The sequence below is a fragment of the Nymphalis io genome, chromosome 29 (genome assembly GCF_905147045.1).
Source record: "Nymphalis io chromosome 29, ilAglIoxx1.1, whole genome shotgun sequence".
NCBI classification, from domain to species: domain Eukaryota; kingdom Metazoa; phylum Arthropoda; class Insecta; order Lepidoptera; family Nymphalidae; genus Nymphalis; species Nymphalis io.
In genome coordinates, this window is record NC_065916.1 from 5,021,571 (window position 1) to 5,049,404 (window position 27,834).

Here is a 27,834-nt window from a genome sequence, read left to right on the forward strand (position 1 = left end):
TCGTTACGTACGACGCGACGGTCGTCATGGCAGTTTCATATTGTTTACTACAAAAACACTTTTTTTTTAATATATGATCTAGCGCTTGACTGTTATCACACCTGATGGAAAGTGATGATACAGTCTAAGGTGGAGCGCGTTTACCTAGTATTCACTCTTGACTTGAAGGTATCCATACCATTCCAGACCGTAGCGGTGCGTCTCAGAAACGAGGAAGCGAATCGTTTCGTACGTGTCTTAAGATTGCGTGTGGGTGTGAATAGGTATGGGAAAATGGGAGTTGTACGAAAAAGAAGTTAAAAAAATTAAAAGTTACATAAAGTTCACAAAACGTCTTACGACATGAAAAGAATAACGTTGTATAAAATAATATATAAATATATATATACACATACACTATAGTTTGAAAATTGGTATACTCCTACTAAGTTATTGGTCCCGCTCTTCCATAACCAGTAACAGCCTGTGAATGTCCCATTGCTGGGCTAAGGCCTTCTCTCCCTTTTTGAGGAGAAGGTTTTGGAGCTTATTCCACCACGCTGCTCCAATGCGAGTTGGTGGAATACACATGTGGCAGAATTTCAGTGAAATTAGACACATGCAGGTTTCCTCACGATGTTTTCCTTCACCGACAAGCACGAGGTAAATTATAGTCACTGGTTAAGCACATGAAAATTCAGTGGTGCTTGCCCGGGTTTGAACCCATGATCTTACTCCACGGTAAGTAACTCATGAGTATTTCTGCAACGCACCTGAAAGCCCTTCGGAGTTACAGGTGTCCATGGACATCATCATCATCATGGTTCATCATCAATATTATATTGAATTGCGTTAAAAATTATCATATAATAAATAAAAATATCTAAAATCTAATTATAGAAACGAATACATAAAAAAGTAAAATAAAAAAAATATGACAATCGCATTAGAGAAACAGTTCCTTAACTACCTATATCGTAAATAAAAAAAGATAAGGTCGCAAATTGTGCTCAGTGCTTTGCTGAAAGTACTTCGATACACTTGTATATCTTGAAATGACGGGAGCACCTCAACTCGTGTTCAACAACGGCCGCACGTGCCCTGTCATCGGCTTGGGGACTTGGAAAGTGAGTAAAAAGTTTTTATATCGAAGCTAGGGGTGATAATATGTTAACATATACCGTTGTGTGAAAACTAAACATAATTGTTAGCTTTTATGGCAATAGTCGGTAATTAAATTAAAGAATAGGAAAACGGATAACCGGCAACGATTACGCTTCGATTCGATTGCGATAAAGGGACCATTTGTTAGTAGAATTGTCCCTTATTTAAAAAAAGACAGCGTGAGTAGCATCTTTCATGCGTTATACATAAAAATGCAATAATATTAGAGGAATCGAGAATTTAGTTGATTAATATTGACGATATTTTTTATATAATTTTTATATTATATATAGTATAGGCCCAGTGGTAGGAACGCGTGAATCTTAACCGATGATCGTGGGCTCAAACCCGGGCACCACTGAAGTTTTTCATGTGCTTAATTTGTGATTATAATTCATCTCGTGCTTGACGGTGTAGGAAAACTTCGGAAGAGGAAACCAGCATGTGTATAATTTCACTGATCAGCATGTGTATAATTCTGGCACATGTGTATACCACCAACCCGCATTGGAGCAGCGTAATGGAATAAGCTCGAAATCTTCTCCTCGAAAATGGAGAGGATACCTTAGCCCAGCAGTGGGACATTTACAGGCTGTTACCGTACCGTATAAATCTAATTGTAACACAGTGAATAATAAACACCGTGGTTCTCGAAGGCTAACTGCATGCGGAATTACTGAATAAATAATCAATAATGCCGTCATTAAAATGACGCAAAATAGTTCTCATATATTATTAATATTAGTAGCTAGCTGTCTGTTAGCTTAAAATAAAGATTTTATCTTAATTTTTTTAATAAATAAGGTATAAACATTCTCCAATTAATCTATTCGCCCACAGTAACTACTACTTCAGTACTAAGGGAATATAATATTATGCATACAGCACACGACCTGCGTACTTTACATGTATTAATTGGGTCCTGTCAACGGCTTCTATGTATGAGTGATGGCTCATCGTTCATTCATTACACGTTTTTATTCATTTATTAAGCCTTTACTTACAAAAATATAAAAGAACAGATATATATATAGTATGCAAAGGCGGCCTTATCACTTACAGTGATCTCTTCCAAGCAACCTCTGTGAAGAGAAACATATTTTTTGTTTTTTAGCCAGAAACATTAATTGGGCGTAGTGTGCGATCAACTTATAATTAAAAATTTATTAAATACTTGGAAATTTGATGAATATATGTAACATACATACTCTTATACATAAATATATAAAAACAGATACATACTTATATAACAAATAAATAACTACACACGCAACTCTTAAAAATGTGTACGTATTCAGCTTGATGATTTCTCGAGGCGGGGATTTAATAATAATAATAAACCGGGACATTATTCACACACGGCCATCTGATCCCAAACTAACCAGAGCTTGTACTATGGAAACCAGACAACTGATATACTACATATACTACTTTTCTTTTGTAAATACATACTTATATAGATAATTACACCCAGACTCAGAACAAACAGACATGTTCATGGACACAAATGGCTGTCCTGGGTGGAAATCGAACCCACAACCTTCGTCGTGAAAGGTACCAAATGGTTTGACTGCTTTTTTCCATGTATTTTTTTAGTACAACTCAGAGGAATCAGCAATTTATGATCTTGCTTAGAGCGCAAATTGATTGTGTATTTGAGCCAAGAAACACAAACGGCTCTTTGAGGTAAGTTGGAGTTTGAGGATGGTAGAGTATGGTATAAAGCGAAGAAAGGACATGTACATTTCGACGCAACTGTACACACTTTAGTGTTTTACGCTGGGAAATGTGATCTTACGTAATCCAAATATGAAGCGACTACACATGTTCTGCAAGCGCTTTAGTTTATTTAACAGTTCCTCAGAAATATTTAAATAAACGGAGTCGGCAAGGCGAGTTTGATTTTATACGGCAAAAACTTTTTACAACGCCTGAGAGAGCCAATGGTGGAGAAAAATTTTCGACTCACTTCTGCTACTTGAGGAACCCAAGAGAGCGACTTATCTATTACAACCACAAATGTTTAACCGTTGGGAGCAGTGGAAGCGCAATACCACTAAGAAGGATGGGATTCGGGACTGATTTTGTGCCATTGCTGGGAGCTGCTGATAATAGCAGCCTGCGATTTGCTCGGATTTATTAAAAGTCCATATGAAACCATACTGCAATTTTATAAATTTCGGAATTTAATGTTTGGATAGCATTAGCGACGTTGTTAATTGGTGTCGTTACGTATAACTGTAGATCATCGGCATAAAGATGATAGTAACAGAAAAGAAGTGATGAGACGGAATTAATAAAAAAACAAAATAGCAACGCTGACAGAACCTTGTGGTACCCCAGATTGTAGAAAACAATAAGAGGACAACATATTGTCAAAACTTACGTACTGTTGCCTATTACATAAGTATGAACGAAACCAATCAACGGTATCTGGTGATAAATTAAGCGCACGCAACAGTATGAGACAGACGTCTTGGAAACATGGCCCGTTATTTGTTTTTTTACTTATATTAACTGCCTATATACATTTGCAGTGGAAATGGGCAGGTCATATAATAAGAGGTACTGAGAAATGGAACAAAACTTTGGTTTTCTGGTATCCCAGAAACGCTAAAAGGAAACGCGAAAGACCGTTTCAAAGGTGGGAAGATGAAATTAAAGCAACAGCAGGGAATACATGGACCAGGACCGCACTAAATGAAATAGAATGGAAAGGATTGGAGGAGGCCTTTGCCAAATGTGGCTAACAGACTAAGTTGTCGATGTCAATTCACCAGAGTGATAATTTCAATAATGTAAAATGTAGCAAAAATGTGTCTGAATAAAGGCTTATTTATTTATTTATTATTATATACATACATTTGCATTTTAAAAAATATTATACATCCCTTATTTCGTCAATTCGCCACCAACCTTGGGAACTAAGTTGTTATGTTTTGTGCCTGTAATTACACTAGCTCACTCACCCATCAAACCAGAACACAATAATACCAAGTACTGCTGTTTTGCGGTAGAATATCTGTATTTTGAGAAGCTTTAATTATAATAATAATTTCCTCGCGGCCAACCTCAAGAGAGATTAACCAACTGCGCAGGAGAAATTATAGTACACAAGTGTGCGCACAAACACAGGTGCATTCTCTATTCCCTAGCTCTCATAATCCGATGGGGCGGCAATCGAACACGATCGGAAATACTTCAGGCTATAAGTATTATAATAAAATACTTAAATGATCATTCAATTCAGATTCATATTGACTATTATGTAAGATAGATGGTCGTTCGTTTATTCGTTGTTTTCTGTAATACGAATCAATTTACACAAAAATTGGTAAATTATATTTGACATTGAAACAAATTATCACACCTGAACATTCATAAATTCCTAAACAAATGACTGAATCGTTGTTTTTTTTTTAACGTTTATCTGTCAAAAATTTTGTGTTAAATGCAGAAGTTGCGATAGAGTTATTAATGGCTGTTTGGTGCAATCTTATATTCCAAGAATACTGAAAAGTGTTGAACACAGTTTTGTGTTGATAGGACATAAATAGTACCATGTTGTCATTGTTAATCAACTAAAAATATAAATATTGACAAAATATAATAATATAAATATGTATTTTTTTATTTAACTATCCACTTTTACTTGTTAATTCTGACAGTTATGCGACATAGACCTTACACACACGTGTGACATTCTGTCAATATTCTAATCAAAGGTATTAAGATTAAGCCATAAACAATTAACTAGTTTTTAAATGTTTTGACATAATCCACTAAATTTTTATTAATTTTTCATATCGTTATATTTTAATGAAAACAACCCTTTACCCAGTGGCGTAGCTATCATGGGCAAGAAGTTGAACCAGGTGGAGGGCCCTCACCAAAGTGGCATTATATGACATAGATCAAATTTCTGACTATTGTTTTTTATATTAAAACAACGAAAAAAGGTTGTCTAATGTTTCTATACTTTGATGGTATTTGGACGATGAACGAAACACTGCACCGGGGCCTTTAGGGTCCGTTCACACAGACCGGCTCGGAGAGCATCGGCCTGCTTTTTTCTTTTCACACAGACCGGGTCGTATACGCTTGGAATTGGCCGGAGCGGAGCCGCCAACTATTTCACATCGACCGGCTGGAAGAGATCTGAAAGCGGGTGCGAGCGAGAAAGAGCACGCAAGCGGAGCCGGTCGGCTCCTTTTATTACTTCACACGAAGCGCGTTCAGGCATTTTTAATGACAAAAAAGGTGCAAATGCAAAAATAAACTTTACTACAATCACTCAAAACACTGTTTCCAACGTGATAAAAATCTGCTCTCCTCTCCGAGCCGGTCTGTGTGAACGGACCCTTAACCACCTGTAGCCTTTTCCAAGCAAAAGATGAGTAAACCCAAATAAGCAACTTTGACACCGATATCATTGGTCACCGATATCAATTGACGCGATATCATTGGTGGATATCTTGAATAATATATGATATTCACTATGGATTCGCGAAAAAATTGCGTTTTCAATGTCCGCGAAGTTGTTATCGGAACTTTGAAAGTTAAATTAATGTGGTTATAACTAGTTAAGTGGAATAGTGTTGAATTATAAATAAAGGTAAATTAATCAAGAACTGTTTATATTGCGTAATACAGCAAAGCAATTAGAAAAACGCATGCAATTTATAAATCTATGGTTAGTCCACCTTTACTCCTACTCCGATTAGAATAGGGTATAGCTACGTTACCCTTATCCTGCGATAGATTCGTTAAATGATTATTTTCAAAGTAACTTTCTTTATCCTACATAAAAACTAACCAACAGGTATTATTTATCTCCTTCAATAAGATAATTTGTGAATATGTAATATTCATGGATTATATAATTGAAGAAAATAAAAGATAAATCCCGTCAGATAATTTGTTTTTATCACTAAAGTTAGTGTTTAAAATAGTTTTTATTTATGATAACATCGATAAGATAACAAAAAATATAGTGAATGTCATTCTGCAAAACGTAAATTATTATCTGTATCGGATTGCAAACGATTACGTCGTCAAATTTTAAATTTTCAAGGTCGTGAACATGAAACTTTTGCATCTAAGTTTCACGTTTGGACTTCTGTCTCTTTTATTGAAGATTTCCATTTAAGTTCCTACTGGAGGCCTTGGACCGGTTGCAGCGACGTGCAGTACGCATTATTGGCGACGTAAAGGTCACAAACACCCTTGAACCTTTACAATTGCGTCGCGAGATAGCAGCACTGAGCGCTTTCTATCGACTGTATCACGGCGAGTGCTCTGAGGAATTATTCTCTCTAATTCCTGCTTCCCCCTTCCTTCTTAAGTCCACGCGAGCTGGTTCTCGATGTCACCGCCTAACTGTGACATCAATTCCATCGCGCACAAAGAAATTTGGCAACTCCTTTCTTTGTCGCACTACCAAAAAATGGAATTCCTTACCAGCTCACGTGTTCCCCTCCTCTTACAACCCGGGTTCCTTCAAATGAGGCGTGAAGAGGCATCTTGCGGGCCGGCAAGGCGGGGACGGCTAGTACAGAACATTCTTCCCGATTGTACTGGCCGTCGTCGCGTTTGGACTCTACTACCACTTACCATCAGGTGGAGTAGAGTCATTTGCCACCCGGCGCATATAAAAAAAAAAGTTCAAGCTTAACAAGCACTTTTGAATTTTCATATGCTTTATATGTGTTTATAATTCATCTTGTGACCTTGTGTTTATGTAGGAATTAAACAGGAAAACAATACAATACGAGTTTGTTCAATATCATGGCGCCTATCATTTAAATGCTAGTTTATTAAAATTGTATATTATTAGTGTAATGTTTTAATTGTTACACTTAATTTAATTGTATAAGCCGAGATGGCCCAGTGGTAAGAATGCGTGAATCTTAACCGATGATCGTGGGTTAAAACCCGGGCAAGCACCATGTGTCTAATTTCACTGAAATTCTGCCACATATCTGGAATACAAATGGGGAGGGAGAGGAGGCCTTTAGCCCAGCAGTGGGACATTCACAGGCTATTACGGAACGGTTTTAATTGTTTGTTCACGGCCTAATTGGCCTATGGGTTTGTAAAGTGCGACTGAGTAGTCGACAACGTCGCCAGGCTAATCTAGTACAAACTGCTCCTAAATGTTATAAATTGTATTTCCTTTTCATGTAGTCCAAGGCCGGTGAAGTGACGCAAGCAGTTAAAGACGCGATCGACGCCGGTTACAGACATATTGACTGCGCCCATATTTACGGTAATGAAAAGGAAGTCGGTGAGGCTTTAAAAGCGAAGTTTGAAGAAGGTGTTATTAAGCGGTAAGTTTTATTAGACTTCTATTTATTTGTTGCTTTGAATATACATATCAAGCAGGTCGTATTTTTTTCTTTCTGATATTTGTAGATAAGCATTCATAAAATTCGATCAAGTGTAATTTCTTGCGTAATCGTTTTAATTAATTATATATACTTATACCTACCACAAAATGAATCGTACAATAGAATTAACGGTGGACGCTAGGCCGTCTTTAACCTATTGGAGGCTCTGGGCATATTCGGACAATATGACCGTGGCTTTGAAAGTTTTTTTCAGTAATAAGTATGGGTTATCGATTTGTAATCTCGCAGGGACGAAAGGACCCCTATCTAAGGCCCTGGGCACGTACCCAGAGTGCCCAATGGGAAAAAGGGGCTTGGGTGGATGACACACTTATATTACACCGAATTATTCCAGTGCCTCACGATGGAAGTTGTTCAATTCGATTTCATTTTCTTTGCTTAATACAACTGATATACAATAATCCAATATTTGCGTAAGAATATAGTCGAGTATGTGTGACGTAACTGGCAAGATTTAAATGTCTACGCGAATGAATATTTGACTATACTAAAAGTTATCTTATATTAAGCTAATCAACTTAAGATAAGTTGTGTCTAAAAAGTTGTCTCTTAAAAAATTATATATAGTTGGCAGTCAGTTTTAAATACTCCTTCTTGTTCTTCGCGAGGCGAAAAAGTTCGGCAGCACTCGCGATTCCCTTCCATTCACGGATGTTGCACAGCCAAGACTTTTTTCTGCGCCCAACAGCTCTCCTTCCGGCAACTTTTCCCATCATAATCAGTTGCAAAAGTTCATATCTTTCATGCCTTAGCACGTGTCCGAGATATGCAACTTTTCTCTTCTTGACAGTCTCCAAAAGTTGCCGTTTTTGGTTGACGCGTCGCAGAACTTCCACGTTCGAGACCTTTTGAGTCCAACTAATGGCCAACATACGTCTATAAGCCCACATCTCGAAAGCTTCTTTTGAAGTGTTCTTTAATTATCCACGCCTCGCATCCGTAAAGAAGTATAGGCCAGATGTAACAATGTAGGAGTCCTATGCGCACAGGGATCTTAAGTCTGCGATTGCAGAGTACTTTTTTCAACGTGCAGAAGGCACTTCGAGCTATTTTGATGCGAGTCTTTACCTCCTGTTCACAGCTCCAGGTGTCATTAACCCATGTCCCCAGATATTTGTACTTGCGCACCCTCTCAATTTTTTGGCCTGCTACAATGATAGCAATGTCATCGAAGCTATGTTTAGATAACACCATGATCTTCGTTTTTGATAGGTTCATCCTCAGACCAGCGTTTTCACTGCACTCATTAACATGGCTCATAATTAATTGCAGCTCTTCAGGAGATGATGCTATTAGGACTGTATCGTCAGCGTATCTGATGTTGTTAATATACCGGCCATTTATTTTGACTCCACATTCTTGGCCTTCAATTGCTTCTGCTATTATTTGTTCCGAGAACAAATTAAATAGCGTGGGTGATAATATACAGCCCTGTCGGACTCCTCTCTTTATTTCTACCTCATCAGTCTCCTTATTGTTAACTCGTACAGTAGCCTTCTGGTTCCAATACAGATTCTGGATAATACGTACATCTTTGTCATCTAAGCCGATATCATGTAATATTGCAATTAGACGGTCGTGCAGTACTCTATCAAAGGCTTTTTCGCAATCGATGAAACAAAGGAAAACGTCTTGTTGCAAGTCTCTGCATTTTTGTACGAGAACCTGCATTGCAAAAAGAGCCTCTCTCGTGCCCACTCCTATTCGAAAACCAAACTGACTATCTGCCAGATGTTCGTCGCATTTAGCTCTTATTCGCTCGTGGATGATATTCAGAAATAGTTTCAATACTTGGCTCATAAGGCTAATCGTTCGAAACTCTTCGCACCTTCTTGCGTTGGTCTTCTTAGGAAGCGTAATAAAAGTTGAGGTTAACCAGTCTTTGGGTAAGTGGCCAGAGTCGTATACCAAGTTAAAGAATTTAACCAGGAAGTCAATATTTTCGTCTTTGATAAGTTTGAGTACCTCTATGGGAACATTATCCGGTCCGGTTGATTTTCCCGTTTTAGCTTTTTTAAGAGCGTTTGTAACTTCATTTTTCAAGATAGGATAATCCCTCATTTGGATCACAATTTACCGCTATGCTTCGAAAATCGTCGGCAAACATTGATGAAATGTATTGTTCTCATAGGTGTTTTTTTCCTGATATATCTAATATGGGAATATTATTTTCATCCGTAAGTTGGTGAGTGGTCTTTTTGTGTCCTACCAAAGATTTTATTTCCTTATGCAGGTTAAATGCATCATGTTTAGCATAAAGGTCCTCCACAAAATCACACTTGCACTGATACCAAGCATCTCCAGCATAACGAACTTCACGCCGAATTTTCTTATCAATCTCAGTATACTTGCTATTGTCGGAATTCTTGTAGATTCTCCTTTCTTCGATAAGATCATATTTTTTTTCTGTCATCCAACTCTGCTTAGGAATCCAATCTCTTTTCAAGTGTGTCTTATTGATGTTTAATATTTTGTTCTTCATTGAACACCACTCTTCCTCCACCGTACGCATTATCCCAGGTTTCTCATCTGCTGCTCACTCGTTTATTTCTTTCGCCACTTTATCTTGGATGTTAAGTTCTTTGTTTCCTCACGTCTATTGCGTGGTACTGTGTTCTCTTCTTTAGTTGTTTGAGTCTACATGATATTGTCGCTATAACTGGATTATGGTCAGATCTTATATCAGCCCCAGGATAGGTCTTAGCACTTTTGACACAATTACGAAAGCGATTATTGATCAGGATGTAATCTATCTGATTTCTTATAATTTGCTGAGGGGTATGCTTAAGTGACGTCCATGTATACAACCTCCTTGGTGGTAATTGAAAATAAGTGTTTATGATAGCAAAAGAACACTCTCTTGGCAGAATTGTACAAAGGCATCTCCTCTCTCATTCCTTTCTCCAAGTCCGAACTTCCCGGCTACTTTTGGCACTTCTCCTTTCCCTACTTTAGCATTAAAATCGCCAATCACTAGATTTATTTCGTGATTTTTTATCATTTGGAGCAGATCTTCTATTTCTTTATAAAAAATTCTTGATCAGACCCATCTGTAGTGAGAGCATACACTTGAAGAATGTTGATATTTCTTGGCTTGGCTTCTATTTGAAGTAACATGGTTCGGTTTGATTTTGGTACTAAGTTAACGGGTGTATTAATGTATTTTGCGTTTATGATTACTCCCACTCCATCTGCCTCTATATATACTATATATATAACAGGTACCCTTATTAGAAACTTAGACGTAGAGACTCGCTGAGAACGGATTTTACGCAAATCCTATACAAAATACATTTTCCTTATTACCGTGCGATTAGCTAGAACAAAAAAAGAAGATAAATTATGCGGCAAACTTTATTTTTAATATCTTTTCATGAGCCCAACCGCTTTTGAGATAGATTTTACAGCATCTCTCATTCCGAGGTTGATCGATATTTTTGATAAACGTTAGCGACTGTTTGTATATTGTAAGGTCGTCGTAATGTCTTCAAATCAATCAATCAACAGCCAATCGTTGTCCACTGCTGAACATAGGCCTCTCCCAAGGTGCGCCAAAGCTCCCTGTCCTCCGCCTTCCGCATCCAGTTGGTGCCCGCCACCTTCTTAAGGTCGTCGGTCCACCTGGCTGGAGGGCGCCCTACGCTGCGCTTGCCGATTCGCGGTCTCCACTCTAGGACTCGTCTGCTCCAACGGCCATCGGTCCTACGACATACGTGACCAGCCCACTGCCACTTCAGCCTGCTAATTTTGCAAGCTATGTCGGTGACTCCGGTTCTTTTCCGGATAATCTCATTTCTGATCTTATCCTTCAAAGATACTCCGAGCATAGCTCGCTCCATAGCACGCTGAGCGACTTTGAATTTGTGGACTAGTCCCGCAGTTAGCGTCCACGTTTCGGCACCGTATGTCATGGCAGGTAAGACGCATTGGTTGAAGACTTTCGTCTTCAAACATTGTCGTAATGTCTTACTCTCTTAAAAATTTGATTTCTTAGTAAAACAACGTCAGCGATCTTATTTATCAGGTGTTGTCATCACGATGACGGATGGCTACGCATTGTTAGACGTATTTACTAATCTAACCATTTTTAATCGCAAACAGAGTGATTCATGTCCTCGTGTAATGTGTGTTTAGTTTTTGGAAGTGAAAATTACTTTTGGTGCGTTGCGATAGTTATCGTTTAGGATAGACTCGTGGCTTCGCGTCACAGACATGCTAATGTTAATATAATGAAATCGTTGAAAGTACAAACAATTTAAGCATTCTAGAAATTAATTAGGATAAAAATTATTAAAATTTATGTCAAGACTATCGGATATACAAATAATAATGTATTTTAAGTAATATTTATTTAAATTAAGCTGTATTAATATTTTGTACCGAGTTTGCGACATACAGTGTGTATTTTGATGAATAAAATGCTATGTAATAAAAAGGGATAGAACTATTACTTGAAGTGCCAATAGAAGTGGAAATTGAACAAATATATTTAATAGTTTCAAGTTTTCACTTCTATTAGCAGTCCCTATATCTGCCTGTTTTTTTATCTAATTTTATCGTAAGCTTAAAGTCATGTAGATTATCGAAATCATGTAAAAGTATATAAGATTTAAATAACTATAATTATTATTAAAAAAAAATTAAAACACACTGAACAAAATACCTAACTCCGCTCTGGAACCTGCAGAATGTAGAAATGATATTTATAGTGCTATATACAATTAAAATAATTAATACATATCAAACAATATATAAGTAACTAAAATTGTATTCAACTGTGTCGTAGCTACTAACGCCCTCCAATTCAAAACACACTTATTTATCGTTTGTTCAATGTAAAAATAAAATAAAATATAATTTAATTTAACAAAAATATAAAATTGACAAATACATTTTTTTAAACTGTTTATTATATTGTTATAGTCTAACATCATTTTAATAAAAAAAAAAACTGAATCAAATAAATAGATACCCACATATCAGGAATATGTCAAATAAATAATTAATAACTAGTAAATTGTCTATGGTACCATCTTATTTTTTATTTTCTTATAATATAGGTAGATGGACGAGCCTATGGGCCACCCTATGGTAAGTGGTCACCAATGCCCACAGACATTAGCATTGTAAGAAATATTAACATCACCAATGCGCCACCAACTCACCCTTCAAACCGAGACAACAATGCCAAGTACTGCTGTTTGCGGTAGAATATCTGATGAGTGGGTGGTACCTACCCAGACGAGCTTGTACAAAGCCCTACCACCAGTAAATGTCTTTGAATAATTATTATTGACTAATAAATAAGGCTACGTGTGAGTTGGTCTATGCCAGATAACTCTTAACAATTAACAAGATAATAGGAATTAGTTAAATAAACAAAAAAAGGGACAAATAGTGACAGTAAAATAGTTTCCTTATTCCATCGTAACTTTCAAATTTTTAATCCGATTTGGATTTATAGGGTGACATTAGTTTAATTTCATTAATTCATTTCAATCAAAGATATTAGGATAAAACCATAGACAATTTAGTACTTTTTAATGATGTAACATATTGATAAAATAAACTTACATACATTACATACAAACAAACACTGAAAATATTACACTCCCTTTTTGTACAGTCGTCTAAAAATATAATAATCATTATATTTTATTTAATTTTTTACATATAAAATTAATCATTTACATATAAAAATGCGTGTATTCGTAATTCCACTACTCAGATTCAGTCGAGATCGAGTCGAGTCGTAATCAGATTTAGTCGAAATCGATAGCACATACAAATTGACCACCATTTATAACGTCTTAAACAAAATCAAAAATCGTATAGTCTGTGGATGGCCTAGTTGCTGATAAACAGATTTAGTTTTTTTTTGATAAACAGATTTAGTTTTTTTAAAAATATCAAGGGTTCGAATTTTGCCCGTACGTAGTCTGACACTGCAGCTGGTTATACAATGACAATTGATCGATCGTATCAAACTCACGTCTCACCATAAAATCTTTATAGCTTTCCGTTTTTGACTGCTTTATATAATCTATAAAACACAAGACAATCAAATAATATGACGTAACCTTGCCTGAAGTTCATCCGATCACTCATTAGTGATAAGACGTTAGTACCTTCGACCGTGATGAACTAGTGTCTGTTAGGAATGTGTCAAAGCTATAAAAAGTACTAAAATTGTCTATGATCCCGAAATATTTCATAATTAATATAGTCCGCCTCGAGGATGCGTGTGAGTAAGGTCTTTGCCAGTTAAATTAGCAACAATTAATACGTAAATATATATAGATGAATTAAACAAGACAATAGACAAATAGTAACAATAATACAGCGTCTTTCGTTTTAAAACTATATTTATACGCGATTTGTATGTGATAGTGTTGATGGCCGATTGATGTCGACGAGCCGGTCGGCGTGGTTGGTAGGCCTTTCACGCCGAAGGTTGTGGGTTAGATTCCCACTCAGAACAGACATTTCTGTGCATGAACATGTCTGTTTGTCCTGAGTCTGGGTGTAATTATCTATATAAGAATGTATTTACAAATGAAAAGTAGTATATTAGTTGTCTGGTTTCCATAGCACGAGCTTTGCTTAATTTGGAATCAGATGGCCGTGTGTGAATAATGTCCCAGAATATTATGTCGTTTTCCTGAACGGATTTTGAGCACAGCGAACGTACAACGTCTGCCTTTTTGCAAGTACTTGCGAATGGGCACATTATGGTAAGTGGTCACCACCGCCATATGCACATGTATACTAATAAAATAAATGTTAAAGCAACTCTGTCTGTCTGTTGCGCTTTCATGGCTAAACGAACGACGACGAACAGATTTTGAAAATTTGGTATGTAGGAAAATGAAAATTCAAGAAAAGACGGATAATTTTAAACCTAATACCTTGCCACCAACCAACACCCCTGGGGCCGTATTTTAGGACATAAGCCACCCAAAAACGCGGTCGAAAACGTGTTCAAATGTATATGTTGCCATAATGCCGTCAACAAACAATAGAGAGGGTAGATCGGAAAAATGATTTAAAAATATATAAAGATACATAGGTATAAGTGTGTATATAAATAACAATTATGTTTTTTGAATTAAAATCATTCTAATCAAATTCGATAAATTTGTCACTTTTATCTTTTCTTTTGCTTTGGACTTTATATCACCACAAATATCCAACGACGAGTGGGACACTACGGCGACACAAATTGTTGTCAAATATTAAACGTAGCTTAGGAGCTACTAGGTAACAGATGAACATATTAACGTAAGAAGGCTAAAGCCATAACCTTTCTTTTTGCGTCGTATAATAAAAAATAATGTTGTTGAATAATATATATTCGGGTTCTAACCAAATACCGAATATCGTAACTCGTAGCCTTCTATTACGTAAGTTTCAAGCGAATGGTAGCACTTGAACTACGTGCCTCGTAGACAATTCTACTATCCGTAAAAGGATTCATTTCTAGAATATAGTAATTGGACTTTAATCTATTATGTTAGTACGTTGTTGTGTGATAAACTTATTTATATATCAGGGAAGATATCTTCATCACATCTAAATTATGGTGCACCTTCCACCGTCCGGACCTCGTGGAGGGAGCGCTGAGGACAACCCTGCAGGACCTCTGCCTGGAGTATTTGGACTTGTACCTGATTCACTGGCCTCAAGCTTTCAAGGTATGTTATTAAGTTAACAAAGAAAAAAAAGTGTTAAAAATGTTAAGTAGTAAAAAAAAATAGTAATTGTCTATGGAATAATTTTAATTTCTTTAATTATATACAGACGCCAGCTTTGTGTGAGTAGGGCCTATGCCAGCTGCCCTAATACTGTACGGTAAAAATAAATACGTATAAAAAGTCCTATTAGTATTAAGATATATATATCGGAGAATCGTTTTCCTCACGGTTACTCATTGTGGGCTATAGCGAGGATCCGGGCGGGAAATAAACTTTACAACATACGTACTTTAACTCAACGAACAGAAATGTAATATTCACAGTTCTACAATACATAGTACAGTTCCTAGTCTTGTGTTCTTTTTAATATTAAGGAAGGCTGAGGAGCATATGGTCCACCTGATGGCAAGTCCCCAACGCCCATAGACATTGGCATTGTAAGAAATTTTAACCATCGCTTCCATCCCCAATGCGCCACCAACCTTGGGAACTAAGATGTTATGTCCTTGGCTCACTCACCCTTAAAACTGGAACACAACAATACTAAGTACAGCTGTTTTTTTTATAGAATAGGAAGGCAGACGAGCATATGGCCACCTGATGGTAAGTGGTCACCAACGCCCATAGACATTGGTATTGTAAGAAATGTTGACCATCGCTTACATCACCAATGCGCCACCAACCTTGGGAACTAAGATGTTATGTCCCTTGTGCCTGTAATTATACTGGATCTTTCACCCTTAAAACCGGAACACAACAATATCAAATACTGCTATTTTGCGGTAGAATATCTGATGAGTGGGTGGTACCTACCCAGACGAGCTTGCACAAAGCCCTACCACCAGTAACTATGACGTTTGTGCGTTGTTGACGGCCACTATAAGCTGGATGTGACAAATATATATACATACAATAATTTTATAAACAATTCTTTGTCTTTCTCTTTCGAATATCAAATCAATGATGACAGCCAGAGAGAAAACAGTGAAAAGCTCTCAAATATTTGCTAAACAAATCTATAAATATGTAAGCTATCAGATATATTTTAAAGTAAAAATCGATTATTTATTATTTGATTATTATATTTTGATACGTGTATGCTGAGATGGGATCCGAGATGGCCCTGTGGTAAGAACGCGTGAATCTTAACCGATGATCGTGGGTTCAAACCCGGGCAAGCACCACTGAATTTTCATATGCTTAATTTGTGATTATAATTCATCTCGTGCTTTACGGTGAAGGAAAACATCGTGAGGAAACCTGCATGTGTCTAATTTCACTGAAATTCTGCCACATGTGAATTCTACCAACCCGCATTGGAGCAGCGTGGTGGAATAAGCTCCAAACCTTCTCCTCAAAAAGAGGAGAGGAGGCCTTTAGCCCAGCAGTGGGACATTCACAGGCTGTTACGGCGGCGGCGGCGACTGCTTCAGGCCAGTAAAAGTTATCCGGTATTTGGCAGTATCGAATAGTTAGGCCGTGTCAGATTGCCGTCCATCGGATAAGAACATAGGAGAACAATAGAAAGTGCAGCTATCATTTTACATTTAACATTCTCACTGCAAAACTGTGGAAAACTTTGCCCGAGCCCGTATTTCTTGATAAGTACAACGTTGGTGTCTTCATATCCAAACTAAACAGGTTTTTTCTAGGGATTATATCCTAGACCGTGTCGATGCTTTACATCAGGCAAGTCAACGGTCAAACGACTTATAAATGATAAGAAAAAAAGAGGACACACTCGTGCATTTTATTTTTAAAGTATGTCCGCGACTATCACTATAATTGTTTAATCTTACAATAATTCCTCTACTATTCACAGGAAGACGGTGAACTGTTTCCAATTGACGACGCAGGCAAGGTAATTCCATCCCCCGTGGACTATGTCAACACTTGGAAGGCTATGGAGACGCTCGTCGACATCGGCCTGACCAAGAGCATTGGTATATCTAACTTCAACAAGAAACAGATTGACAGGCTGATGGAAGCCGCCAGGATTAAACCAGCAGTTTTACAGGTTATTAAACTTTTTCTCTTAGTCGTCATCATCATAATCAACCCTTTGTGTCCCACTGTTGGACATAAGTCTTTCCAATGGCACGCCACTTTGCGTATATCGTCACTTCACCTAGCTGGAGGGCATCATACGCTACGTTTGCAATCTATTGCAACAAACTTTTATTTGCCTAATATTATAATTATTCAAGTAAGCCGTGATCATTTACTAGTGGTAGAGCTTTGTGCAAGCACGTCTGGGTAGGTACCACCGACTCATCAGATATTCTACCGCAAAACAGCAGTACTTGGTATTGTTGTTTCGGTTTGAACGGTGAGTGAGCCAGTGTAATTATAGGCACAAGGGATATATCATCTTAGTTACCAAGGTTGGTGGCGCATTGGTAATGTAAGCGATGGTTAACATTTCTTACAATGCCAATATCTATGGGCGTTAGTGACCACTTACCATCAGGTGGCCAATATGCTCGTCCGCTTTCCTATTCTATACAAAAAAAAAAGAATATAACCCGATGATAGAATATTCAAACCCGTTCGAACACCGGTGAATCTTCAAGAGCTGATTGATGTTTACAATTCATCTCAACGGTGACGGTAAACGCCGTGAGGAAACTTACGTGTATCAAATAAAAATCTACGCTATGTGTATCCAACATCAATACTTGGAACACCGTGGAATCAGCTCCAAATCTTCTCTTTCTTCTCTTCGAGAGAGGAGTCGCCAATGACGCTTATATACTTTACAAGCTCCAACTTAACCTTCTGTAGGCAAAACAAGTTACAAGTTAATAGTTTTTCATGTACTATAAGAATAATCGATGGACCACCAGCCATTGAATCTAAAATTGAATGTATATTTACGAGTATTTCAATCAGGTGTAATGGAAAGTTCTGGAACTTATTTTCAAATAATTTCTTATCAACTAGATCGAAGTTCATCCCTATCTGAATCAAGAGAAGCTTATTAATTACTGTCGTTCTCTTGGAATCACGATCACTGCGTACTCGCCGCTAGGATCTCCGGACAGACCCTGGGCAAAGCCTAGTGACCCTCAACTCTTGGAGGACCCTCTACTGAAGGCGATAGCTGATAAATACAACAAGACTGCTCCTCAAGTCCTTATCAGGTGAGATTTTTATATATATAATCTGTTTCCATCTATGTGTAATATCAGAAAAAGTACCAATTAATATTTAAACTAACTTTTTACGTTCGGCTACACGCTTTTAAATAAAAACAGTATCGCTAATTTCCATAGCTCTTTCTACAAAAATTAAGAATTTTCATACAAACTTTCATGCCCTTACTGTATATGTAAAAGAAACCGGTATGCACTCATGGCGCTTAGCCCCAGTAGCTTGGGCTGTTCGTTGGTATGTCAGTCAGACGGTTATTCTTTTAAATATATATATTATCTGTAATTAACTGTCAATTACACTATATAGGACTAGGATATATGTGGATTGGCTAATGTAAACTACTGATCAGCAATGCTATTCTATAAGTACTCACTTCACAACACCCACGAATTATTTATTGAAGGCAATACGCTATTTATCTAACATAGCCTTAATTTTTTTTTATAATTTGAATACGTATAAGTTGGCAACACTGACAAAGTAAACAAAACCGTTACTTTTAATATTTAATAAAAGATTATCAACAACACTACATATTTATGGCCTTATCTATCAACTTTGATACAAACATAACTTTACTATAAAAGCCGCTAAGCCCACAAATAGTACTTCAACAAGTTCATTATTAAACTTTAATGAAACAATAAAATTCTTCAACTTCGACGACTTTATTAAAATTTAACACCTGTTTTATTCACGAAGCCGTAAGCTTCGTTATAATAAATATAAAAATACCGGTGTGCGTGTATTCGTAAATTTTTTCCTACTAAACGCCTTGACCGATTTAGATGAAACATTTGTTTGTATCTATGGTGTCATCTAGATTATTTTAGCGAAAGTTGGACCGATAGGTGTTTGCTCTTTTTCTTGTATAACAAAACATATAATCCTTTATATTATTTTTATTATAAGTCTTTGTATATACTCCTATATACTATTAATGTAATAATTGTCACTCAGTCAACTGACATAGTGCGCACACGCAGACTGAGATGGGACTGTCAATACTTTTATGATCTTATGAAAGAAGTCAAGATGATATCATAGAAAATTTTTAGTATTTTTTATAGTTTTGACAAATATTTCTAACATCCTTAATTTTCGGCTTCCCAGAAACTCTCAATACTTGCTTAATTCAGTTTTTTAACATGACTTATTATAAATCTCTCATTGTTTTGTCGAGCTAGACGATGGCGAAGGTTATAAGAGTCTAGCTTTAAGAACTTCAGTAAGAACTCAAAATTTCTTGACATACACATTAATACTTTTACAGTGCAGACGAATCTACAAAATATCGCTCTTAAAATGTCAAAATATTTAGACAAAACCGCTATGAAAATAATATAAATACTCATCTTCATCAAATCTGAAATTGGTAGAATATTTTGCAGGTAACGAGCACAGAGCATACATGTCTCAATATAAAAAACCAGAGACAATTATCAACAGAAGGATAAATAAAAATAACGTTTCGCCACAGATACGCTATAGACCGCAACCTGATTGTGATCCCGAAGTCAGTAACCAAGAGTCGAATCATTCAGAACTTCGACGTGTTCGACTTCCAGCTGTCTCCCGAGGACATCGAGAAGATCGGCACCTTGGAATGTAACGGCAGACTGTGCACTATGAGCGAGTAAGTATTATGTGTTTTAAACTATTTTGTTCATAATGAGATAGCCCAGGGGATCTCGTAAATCAAACTCCGATTCTTATCCGGACAAACTTGCTTGCTTTATTATTTGTCTTTAGTCTTTGTTTATGTCATTTATTACATCTGCCACGTAGCATTGTGGCTACCTGTCATAGACAATTTACTAATTTTTAAAGATTTGACATATTCCTAAAAAAACTTTGAACGAAAACTCCTTATAGCTCGAAGTTTCTTTCGTAACGCAAGCGCTGTATGCTTATGGTATAGGCTCATTAAAATATATTAAAAAATATATGATATACACACTGAGGTTGATCTATAGTGTATATATTTTGATGATTGATTGTTTATTAAAAACATTTTTTTTTCTTTGTTACAGTTTTCATCACCCAGATTATCCGTTCGCGGATGAATATTAACATAAGCATTATATCACATATAAATAAAAGAAAAAATACAAATTGAAAGTTACTTTCACATTAAAACTAATAAATTGGTTGTTTTTTGGTAATGCCTAACTGAAGAAAACTATTAAACTTATACTAGAAGATGCAGCACATTCCGAAATGGTTTTAGTAATTAATATTATTAAATAAGTACCTCTCTGCATTTTGCAGTTTCACACGGTTTTAGTATAGAATATCGACGTGAAAAACGTGAATTTAATTTTCTTCAGTTTTCAGATCAAACCAACAGATTCTTAATTTTTTTCACGCATTATTTAAAATTCGTTAAAGGAGAAAGAGAATCACGTTTGAAGCACTAAGCCTAAATCAACAAAGCACCTTGTAGATATTATGTATTTACTTATTTACATAAGCTTCTATTGTTTGCGCATTTAAAAAAATATATCAGTATTTTTATAACTTGTAAGATTTAAAAATGGCGCTATTTTTGACACAATAAATTGGTTTATAATCTGTTCTGTATTTAAATTTAGTTAAAACTTTATTAATTATAGTAGTATATTCAATAAAATGTTCTATTTTTTTCATAATTACCATAACTTAATCTGTTTTACGAAACATTGAATTGAATTATTTAAAAAAATAAATGTCACTATAAATTACGTTACGTGTAAGATTTGAAAATGGCGCAATTTTTACAACAAAAATGTTGATTAATAATATATTCTGAAATAACCAGAAACTAAAATAAAATGTAGTTTATAGTAATTTTATTTTTTATAACTATTTAATAAATTGATGCTTTAATAAAAATATTAAGCCGTATCTTTGTGTTATTATTACTCAATTTTTTTTCTCAAAAGGATTGTATATTATTGTTAATATTAGTCTAGTCTTTGTATACACACCAATATACTTACAGGCGTGTCAGTAGACATATTAGGTAAATCCATCTTATGTTATAATTCAAACCAAAGAATAATTCAAACTTAATTAAAATTAACGGCGATCCGTCGACGACGTCCAACCACGATATATAGCTGTCCGTTTGACGTTGACGTTCCGCCAGAGTGACAGCAACAAAAGTCTGCTATCGCTCTCGTCTCAAATTCAATAGTCAACGACGGCGCCACAGTCTCGCCGACATACTATTACCGTATTAATTGTCACTGAGTTAACTCAGTCTGAGTCAATACTCTTAATTATCTTATGAAAGATATCAAGATAAGATCATAGACAATTTTAAGTACTTTTTATAGTTTTGACAATATTCCTAACAAACTCTTACTATAGTTATAAGTATCGCTACAAGTATTTAGTAATTTACTATCGCGAAGAACTAATAAATAAACTCAAAAATTATTTTGAAATTTTGTTACAGTCGATTACTGTTTTGAGCAAATAAACACTTATTTAAATACAAAATCGTACTATTTCGCAATACTTTTAATTAGAAGAAAATACAACATTTTTTAAATATATGACAAGCACACGCAGACATCTTGCACGTTCTCCCACGTCATCCGGTACGCCATGTCATCGCCTTACGAAAACCTCCTTAATTAGATCTTTGCAGCTATCGCTGACGGCTCGCCTCGACGTCCCGCGTAATTTATTATAAAGAAAGAGGCTCTTTATTCGACGGTGGCGCATGATAACGAATTTTATAAATTTTATTTTAATTTAAATTTTAATAATAATGCATCGAATATTGGAACTGATTTGATAATAATGAATTAATTACTTCCCCTTTCTGCCCATCAATTTGTTATTCTCTATAAAATGATTATCCGCTATGTCGTAAAAAAGGTTACTTTTTATTGTGTATCTTTTTGCTGACTGTACCGTTGTTTAAAAATATAAATGTCTAAAATGAAACGTGGTGTAGCGATCAGTGACCATTTGACTTTTATGAGGTTTATTGTATACACATTTGTTATTTTCAAATTTTTTTTTGTATTACGGTGACAGATAGGTACACGAAATGGTTGAAATTAAATAAAACGCACATCAAATATATAAAAATATTGCAATTGTCGTTTGGACGTACTGTATGAAACAGGGGACTATTCTAATAAAAAAAACTATCACTTTATCGTAATCTAATCGAAGCGTGGTCATTGCCGCTTATCTGTTTTCCTATTCTTTAATTCAATTATTGACTATTGGCATAAATTTTACTAATTATGTTCGACTGATACAAGGTTAAGATATATAAGATCATATCGGTTCGATTCCTATCCGAATAAATATAGAATAGTCATATATAATAATAAATATAGTTGTCTAATTATACGAAATGATTGAAATGAAATAAAACACATTAAACACAAAAAATATTAAAAAATATATTATAATTTCAGTTAAGACGTACTGTACGGAACGGAAACTACTGCCATGGTTAGTTAGAGTATGTGGGTAGATTTGGAGGCGCGCAGAAGCGGGCCAACCGTCGGGACGGCACGGTAGTATGCGCAAGTGATCCCGTGACGTCCTCCGACAAGACGGAGTGGGTACCGCTGGTTTTTCAGTGGGTATTCCGGCGCATTCAGCGCCGGCGAGTCCCACATATCCCCCCACTTCATGTGGGGGAAACACATATATGTATTTTTTCAGCGAGAAAAAAAAGAGTATGTAGGTAGGTGGGTAGGCCTCAAGTCTGGCTGAGCTGCGGCACGGGCCCCTTGTACCGGTGCACGGCCCGCATGTGCTTGACGGCGTAGTGGCGACAGCTGTAGGCGCGCGCGCACACCGCGCACGACACGCGCGCGCTGCTGTGGCACGCGCGCCGGTGCGTGTGCAGGCTGTTGTTGGCCTTGAACGAGGCCGGGCACTGCTCGCACTGGCAGCGACAGTGTTCAAAGTCAATAATCATCATTTTTTTTTAATAATAGGTAGGCGGACGATCTTAAGAACCACCTGATTGTAAGTGGTCACCAACGCCCATAGACATTGGCATTGTATGAAATGTTCACTATCGCTTACATCGGCAATGCGCCACCAAGCTTGGGAACTAAGATGTTATGTCCCTTGTGCCTGTAATTGCACTGGCTCACTCACCCTTCAAACCGGAACACAAAAATATAGGTAGGGTGTTTGTGTGTACTTGAGTGTGAGTACGGGTAAGCGGCGTTTATGTATATAAGAGGTTGTGCCTACATGGACATATAAGACTAGAACCTTGAACTGTTTCTCGGTGCGATGCGACTGCCTGTGCTGAGCGAGCAGGTACGCAGCGTGGAACTTCGCCCCGCAGGTCTCGCACACGAACGGCTTCTCGCCGCGGTGACGTCTCTCGTGATTCTAGTGATTTAAATTAATAAATTATTTAATTAATCTAGAATTTCGCAACCCGTGAAAGTACTAGGAAATCTATCATCAATGTATACATAACTTAAGAGTGACAGAGAAGGATAATAGTTATTCATACCCTCATAGCCATCACACCAGCGCTCTGGAATTCGCAGTAATTACATTTAAACTTCTCGTACCCATGCTTCGCTCGGTAGTGTTCGTGTAAGCGAAGCTTGTTCCCGAAGCGTTTGCCACAGTGCTGGAAAATACTAGTATCTTAAAACTCGACTTTAAGCATATCGTTATAAGGATCATATTACTGTTCGATGTTGAAAATACTTAAAACTAGAAAGATAAGGAATATTAATGGAAGTTAGTCACCAATTGAAACGGTGGGTCCACTTTGGGCGCCACTGTTGTTGTGTTGTTGTGGCGCCCAACGTGGGACCACTGTTTTCTGTAACTCGATTTAGTTATAATTTAATCAACGTTACTTTAATAACATAAATATTGTTAAAAATTTGGCATTAATATAATATTATGTACATATATGATCACATATATGCATAACATTGTACAGGTCATTTCATTAATTAAATAAAATTTCTCAAAGTGTTTGTTGATAATTTAACGTACATAAAACACATTTACAGATTTCTCCCAATATAGAATATACTTTAATGTACACCATAAAGATTAAAAAAAATGACATAACACATGAATACAACCTCCTTAGCATACAACTTTGGCAGCTTTATCGCTACATAGCGATCTCCTCCAGCCAACCAATATAACATAAACCTAACTGCCTTTGAAATTGGTAATTCTTCGGCAAGAATTAATTATATATTTCAAAAATTATATTATATATTATTGTCTATGCCAACCGCTACCACTTCCATCAACGTTGCGTCCTAAGATGATATGTCTCGTATCTATAATTACACTGACTAACTCACCACACAGAGACACACAAATTACTACAGAAATACTTCACTCAAGTAGACTTCTAAAAGTACTCTTGAATCGACACTTACAGGATTATTAAAACTACCAGCGGATTAGAATAACACGCCAAGAAAACGCGTTACGCGTACCACGGGAACAGTGGGGGGGGGGATATGTAGGACTCGCTGGTTTCCATGGCGCTGTACGCCCCGATCATCGGAATACCTACTAAAACACAGCGATACCCTCACCGTCTACCGAGACGAACGCTATGTCAACTGCTTAACCGATTAAATATCATAGATATGCTATGTACCTCGCAGACTGGTCCCAAGCCGGCGTGTTTCACCGCCTTGTGCATTCTCAGGCTTGCCTTCTGCATCTTCTTATGGCACACATCACATTCAGTGAGCTCACGACTCTAACACAAATTACACATATTTTAATGGCATTTTTTTAATACATAGTTCATAATAATATCTCACAATTAACACATAATATGATGGACCAGCGCTTAAAACATTAAATCAATTAAAATCTTACCGATTCACATGTTCTTCTTTTCTTTTTAAAGTTGCAGTTCGTGACGTGTTTCACTAATAACTCCTTGCTGTTAAACTCTTTTTTACAATACTGAAATAAAAATGATATTACACAATGTGAATAATTCACAATTTTGAAAAGCAAAGCTACCGGCAAAGTCAATTCATTCTTCGTTTTGCGGTTCGTATCTATAATTATATTATATTATAGAAAATGTTGATAAATAGGGCATAATATTCACTGCCTCGTTGGTCTAGTGGCTAGACGTAGGGCTGCAGCCTCGGAAGTTCTAGGTTCAATTCCCAGGTCGGGCCAATAAAAAGTTATTGGGTTTTTCTTTAAGGAAATTCTCAGTAGCAGCCCGGAGTCGCACGGAAAGCACGTAAAGCCGTTGGTCCTGCGCCTGAACTTTCCGGTCGTGTCGGATTGCCGTCAGATAATGAGAGTTATGGAATAGAGAGTGCACCTGTTTGCGCACACACTTGTGCACTATAATATCTCCTGCGCAATTGGCTAATTTCTCTTGAGATTGGCCGCCGTGTCCGAAATCGGTCTAGTGGACATTATTTTTTATTTTTTTAATATTCAATAAAAGTTTATATTAATGATAAAAAAGTGTAAAGTTTGTATACAATGTTTGTCATAAAACATTTTGACAGTTAACTACATATTTCATTTAAGATAAAGAGTAACTACTGAGTTTTTTGGCAGCTTAAGTGTGGTAGATGTCTACCCGGTAGGTGGCACTGTGTTCGGGTCCAGGATTTTTTAACAGAAATAAATAAAATACCCATTGAATTCACCGGATAGTTGGAAGCTGGACCCATGGCAAAAAAAGTTTGATGTGTGTCTACCTTCGCGGTCTCTCACCTGGCTCACACAATACGGACGGCTGGGGCAGCTGCTGAGAGTGCGGCTGTGAGAAAGCGGGAGAAATATGGCCCTCTTGAGTGAATTTTTTTTATTCATGCCACTAGCGTTCGAGACATCGTGATGTTGGGGGTCGGATTACTTTTATCATCGATCTATGTCGCCTTAGAGAGAGGGGATTTGACAGTCGCTCCAGGTCTTACTCGACGCAAAGGTTGTCTATTGCTGTACACCGTGGAAATTAACCGGCACAAAGGATGAACCGCTAATAAAATTCAATCACTATTAATACTCACTCTGCATTTAAAACTGTCAGTGCCATGTATTGATGTTAAATGCCGGTTCAAATTATCCTTCAAAATGTAATCATTGCACAATTCACATTTGATCCTAGTATTGTCCGCACCGGGATGATGTCTTGCCATATGCATGGTAAAGCTTCTCCTAGACAAGTTCTTCTGGCATAACTTGCAAGTAATTCTGGAACTATTATCATTATAATCATACAAAATATTTTCTTCTTTACCGACAAGGTCTTTCTTGTCTGTTACTTTAATATCTTGCTGTGACTTTTGTGTAATGGAAGTGTCGGTTAATAGTATTAATGGCTTATCATCATCATCGCCAGATTCAATGTTTTCAATTTTAATCTCAGCTTCTTTAAATATGTCAATATTTGGTAATTTATTTTTTAATTTATTTTGATTTTTATTGTTAGCTAATTCAATATTATCATTTGTTGTATGTAATGCTTTAGGTATTTTATTGGATTCACCTGTAGTTATTTCTACTTGTATTTTATATTTATTCTCTCTTTTGATAGCTAAGAGCTCTGTTTCAGCATTTTTACACTTTTTTCGGAAGTCCAAAATATTTTGTAGACATTTCAAGCAATATTTACACATGTTTTGGGGTAGTCCATCATTTATTACAACCTGAAATTTTTAGGAAATTATTTAACATTCAATTTTGTTTAATAAACCTTTTTGGAATTTTAATCTGAATCCTCTAAATACTGTGTAATTTAAATAAATATACAATTTCTATGGAGCTGTCTTATTATAAACATAATCACTTCAAAGAATATTATTATTTCACGGTTTCTCACCTTTACACCGGTTGCTGCGAAAAGAGTATGTACATCGATTGGATCAATTTTATTAGTAAATATCGGACTAAGATTATTCTTACATAGACAAGTCCTACAAATATTAGCAAAATCCATTTGTCGTTATAATTTTGTTTTATTTTTAAATAGTGACTGCTTCAGATAACTTGTGGCAAAATTATTTATTATTTTTTTAAATTCTTTCCTATTTTACTAATACGAAACCTATAAATCAAAAAATAAAACATTTTAGAATTTATGATTATTTTATAATTATCTAACATTATTATTCTAACAAATTACTTAATAGTATGTTGGTCTAATTATTTTTTCTTTAAAATTCAAATTGTTATCGTAAGAAAACTGTTTTGATGTTGACAAATATAATAGGTAACACAATTTATTTATTTAAATATTGTATTGTTAAATTTGACGTCCAATCAAATATAGAGTTGGAGCTAATCTACCGTGAAACGGAACGTTAATATCTAATATATTTCTATATTACTTAAAAATTACACATTTTGATAATTAAATTACAGTGAAATTGTAAAACAACATTTTTAATTTTATTACAAAAGTAATAATAATTAATTGTAACACATGG

At 36.1% G+C, this 27,834-nt stretch overlaps 2 protein-coding genes across 3 annotated transcripts; one reads left to right on the forward strand and one right to left on the reverse strand.

Moving 5' to 3' along the window:
• Positions 1–998: 998 nt before the first annotated feature.
• Positions 999–20,977, forward strand: LOC126779611 (aldo-keto reductase family 1 member B1-like). The gene is made up of 7 exons (XM_050503758.1): positions 999–1,106; positions 7,330–7,472; positions 15,106–15,247; positions 17,070–17,264; positions 18,191–18,390; positions 19,884–20,039; positions 20,437–20,977. The coding sequence occupies exons 1-7, from the start codon at positions 1,035–1,037 to the stop codon at positions 20,474–20,476; spliced, it is 948 nt and encodes a 315-aa protein (XP_050359715.1). The 5' UTR covers positions 999–1,034; the 3' UTR covers positions 20,477–20,977.
• A 1,875-nt stretch (positions 20,978–22,852) lies between these two features.
• LOC126779540 (zinc finger protein OZF-like) lies at positions 22,853–27,388 on the reverse strand. Of its 2 annotated transcripts, XM_050503624.1 has the most exons (7): positions 27,228–27,388; positions 26,416–27,054; positions 25,250–25,339; positions 25,023–25,127; positions 23,895–24,017; positions 23,645–23,767; positions 22,853–23,306 (listed from the first exon to the last, which is right to left on the reverse strand). In XM_050503624.1, exons 1-7 carry the CDS (start codon positions 27,342–27,344, stop codon positions 23,118–23,120), a joined length of 1,386 nt encoding a protein of 461 aa, XP_050359581.1. In that variant the 5' UTR covers positions 27,345–27,388; the 3' UTR covers positions 22,853–23,117. The 2 variants fall into 2 exon arrangements, with proteins under 2 accessions (XP_050359581.1, XP_050359582.1); XM_050503625.1 differs by lacking the exon at positions 25,250–25,339.
• Positions 27,389–27,834: the final 446 nt, after the last annotated feature.

What these genes read in the sequence shown, in the direction of transcription:
- LOC126779540 (XM_050503624.1), bottom strand. Translation starts at nt 27,344, where the DNA reads ATGGATTTTGCTAATATTTGTAGGACTTGTCTATGTAAGAATAATCTT. An exon ending in CTGACAGTTTTAAATGCAGA is followed by an intron (nt 25,340 to 26,415) that starts GTGAGTATTAAT and finishes TTTTTATTTCAG; the next exon opens with TATTGTAAAAAAGAGTTTAA. An exon ending in AAAGAAGAACATGTGAATCG is followed by an intron (nt 25,128 to 25,249) that starts GTAAGATTTTAA and finishes AATTTGTGTTAG; the next exon opens with AGTCGTGAGCTCACTGAATG.
- LOC126779611 (XM_050503758.1), top strand. Translation starts at nt 1,035, where the DNA reads ATGACGGGAGCACCTCAACTCGTGTTCAACAACGGCCGCACGTGCCCT. An exon ending in TCGGCTTGGGGACTTGGAAA is followed by an intron (nt 1,107 to 7,329) that starts GTGAGTAAAAAG and finishes CTTTTCATGTAG; the next exon opens with TCCAAGGCCGGTGAAGTGAC. An exon ending in TTAAACCAGCAGTTTTACAG is followed by an intron (nt 17,265 to 18,190) that starts GTTATTAAACTT and finishes CTTATCAACTAG; the next exon opens with ATCGAAGTTCATCCCTATCT.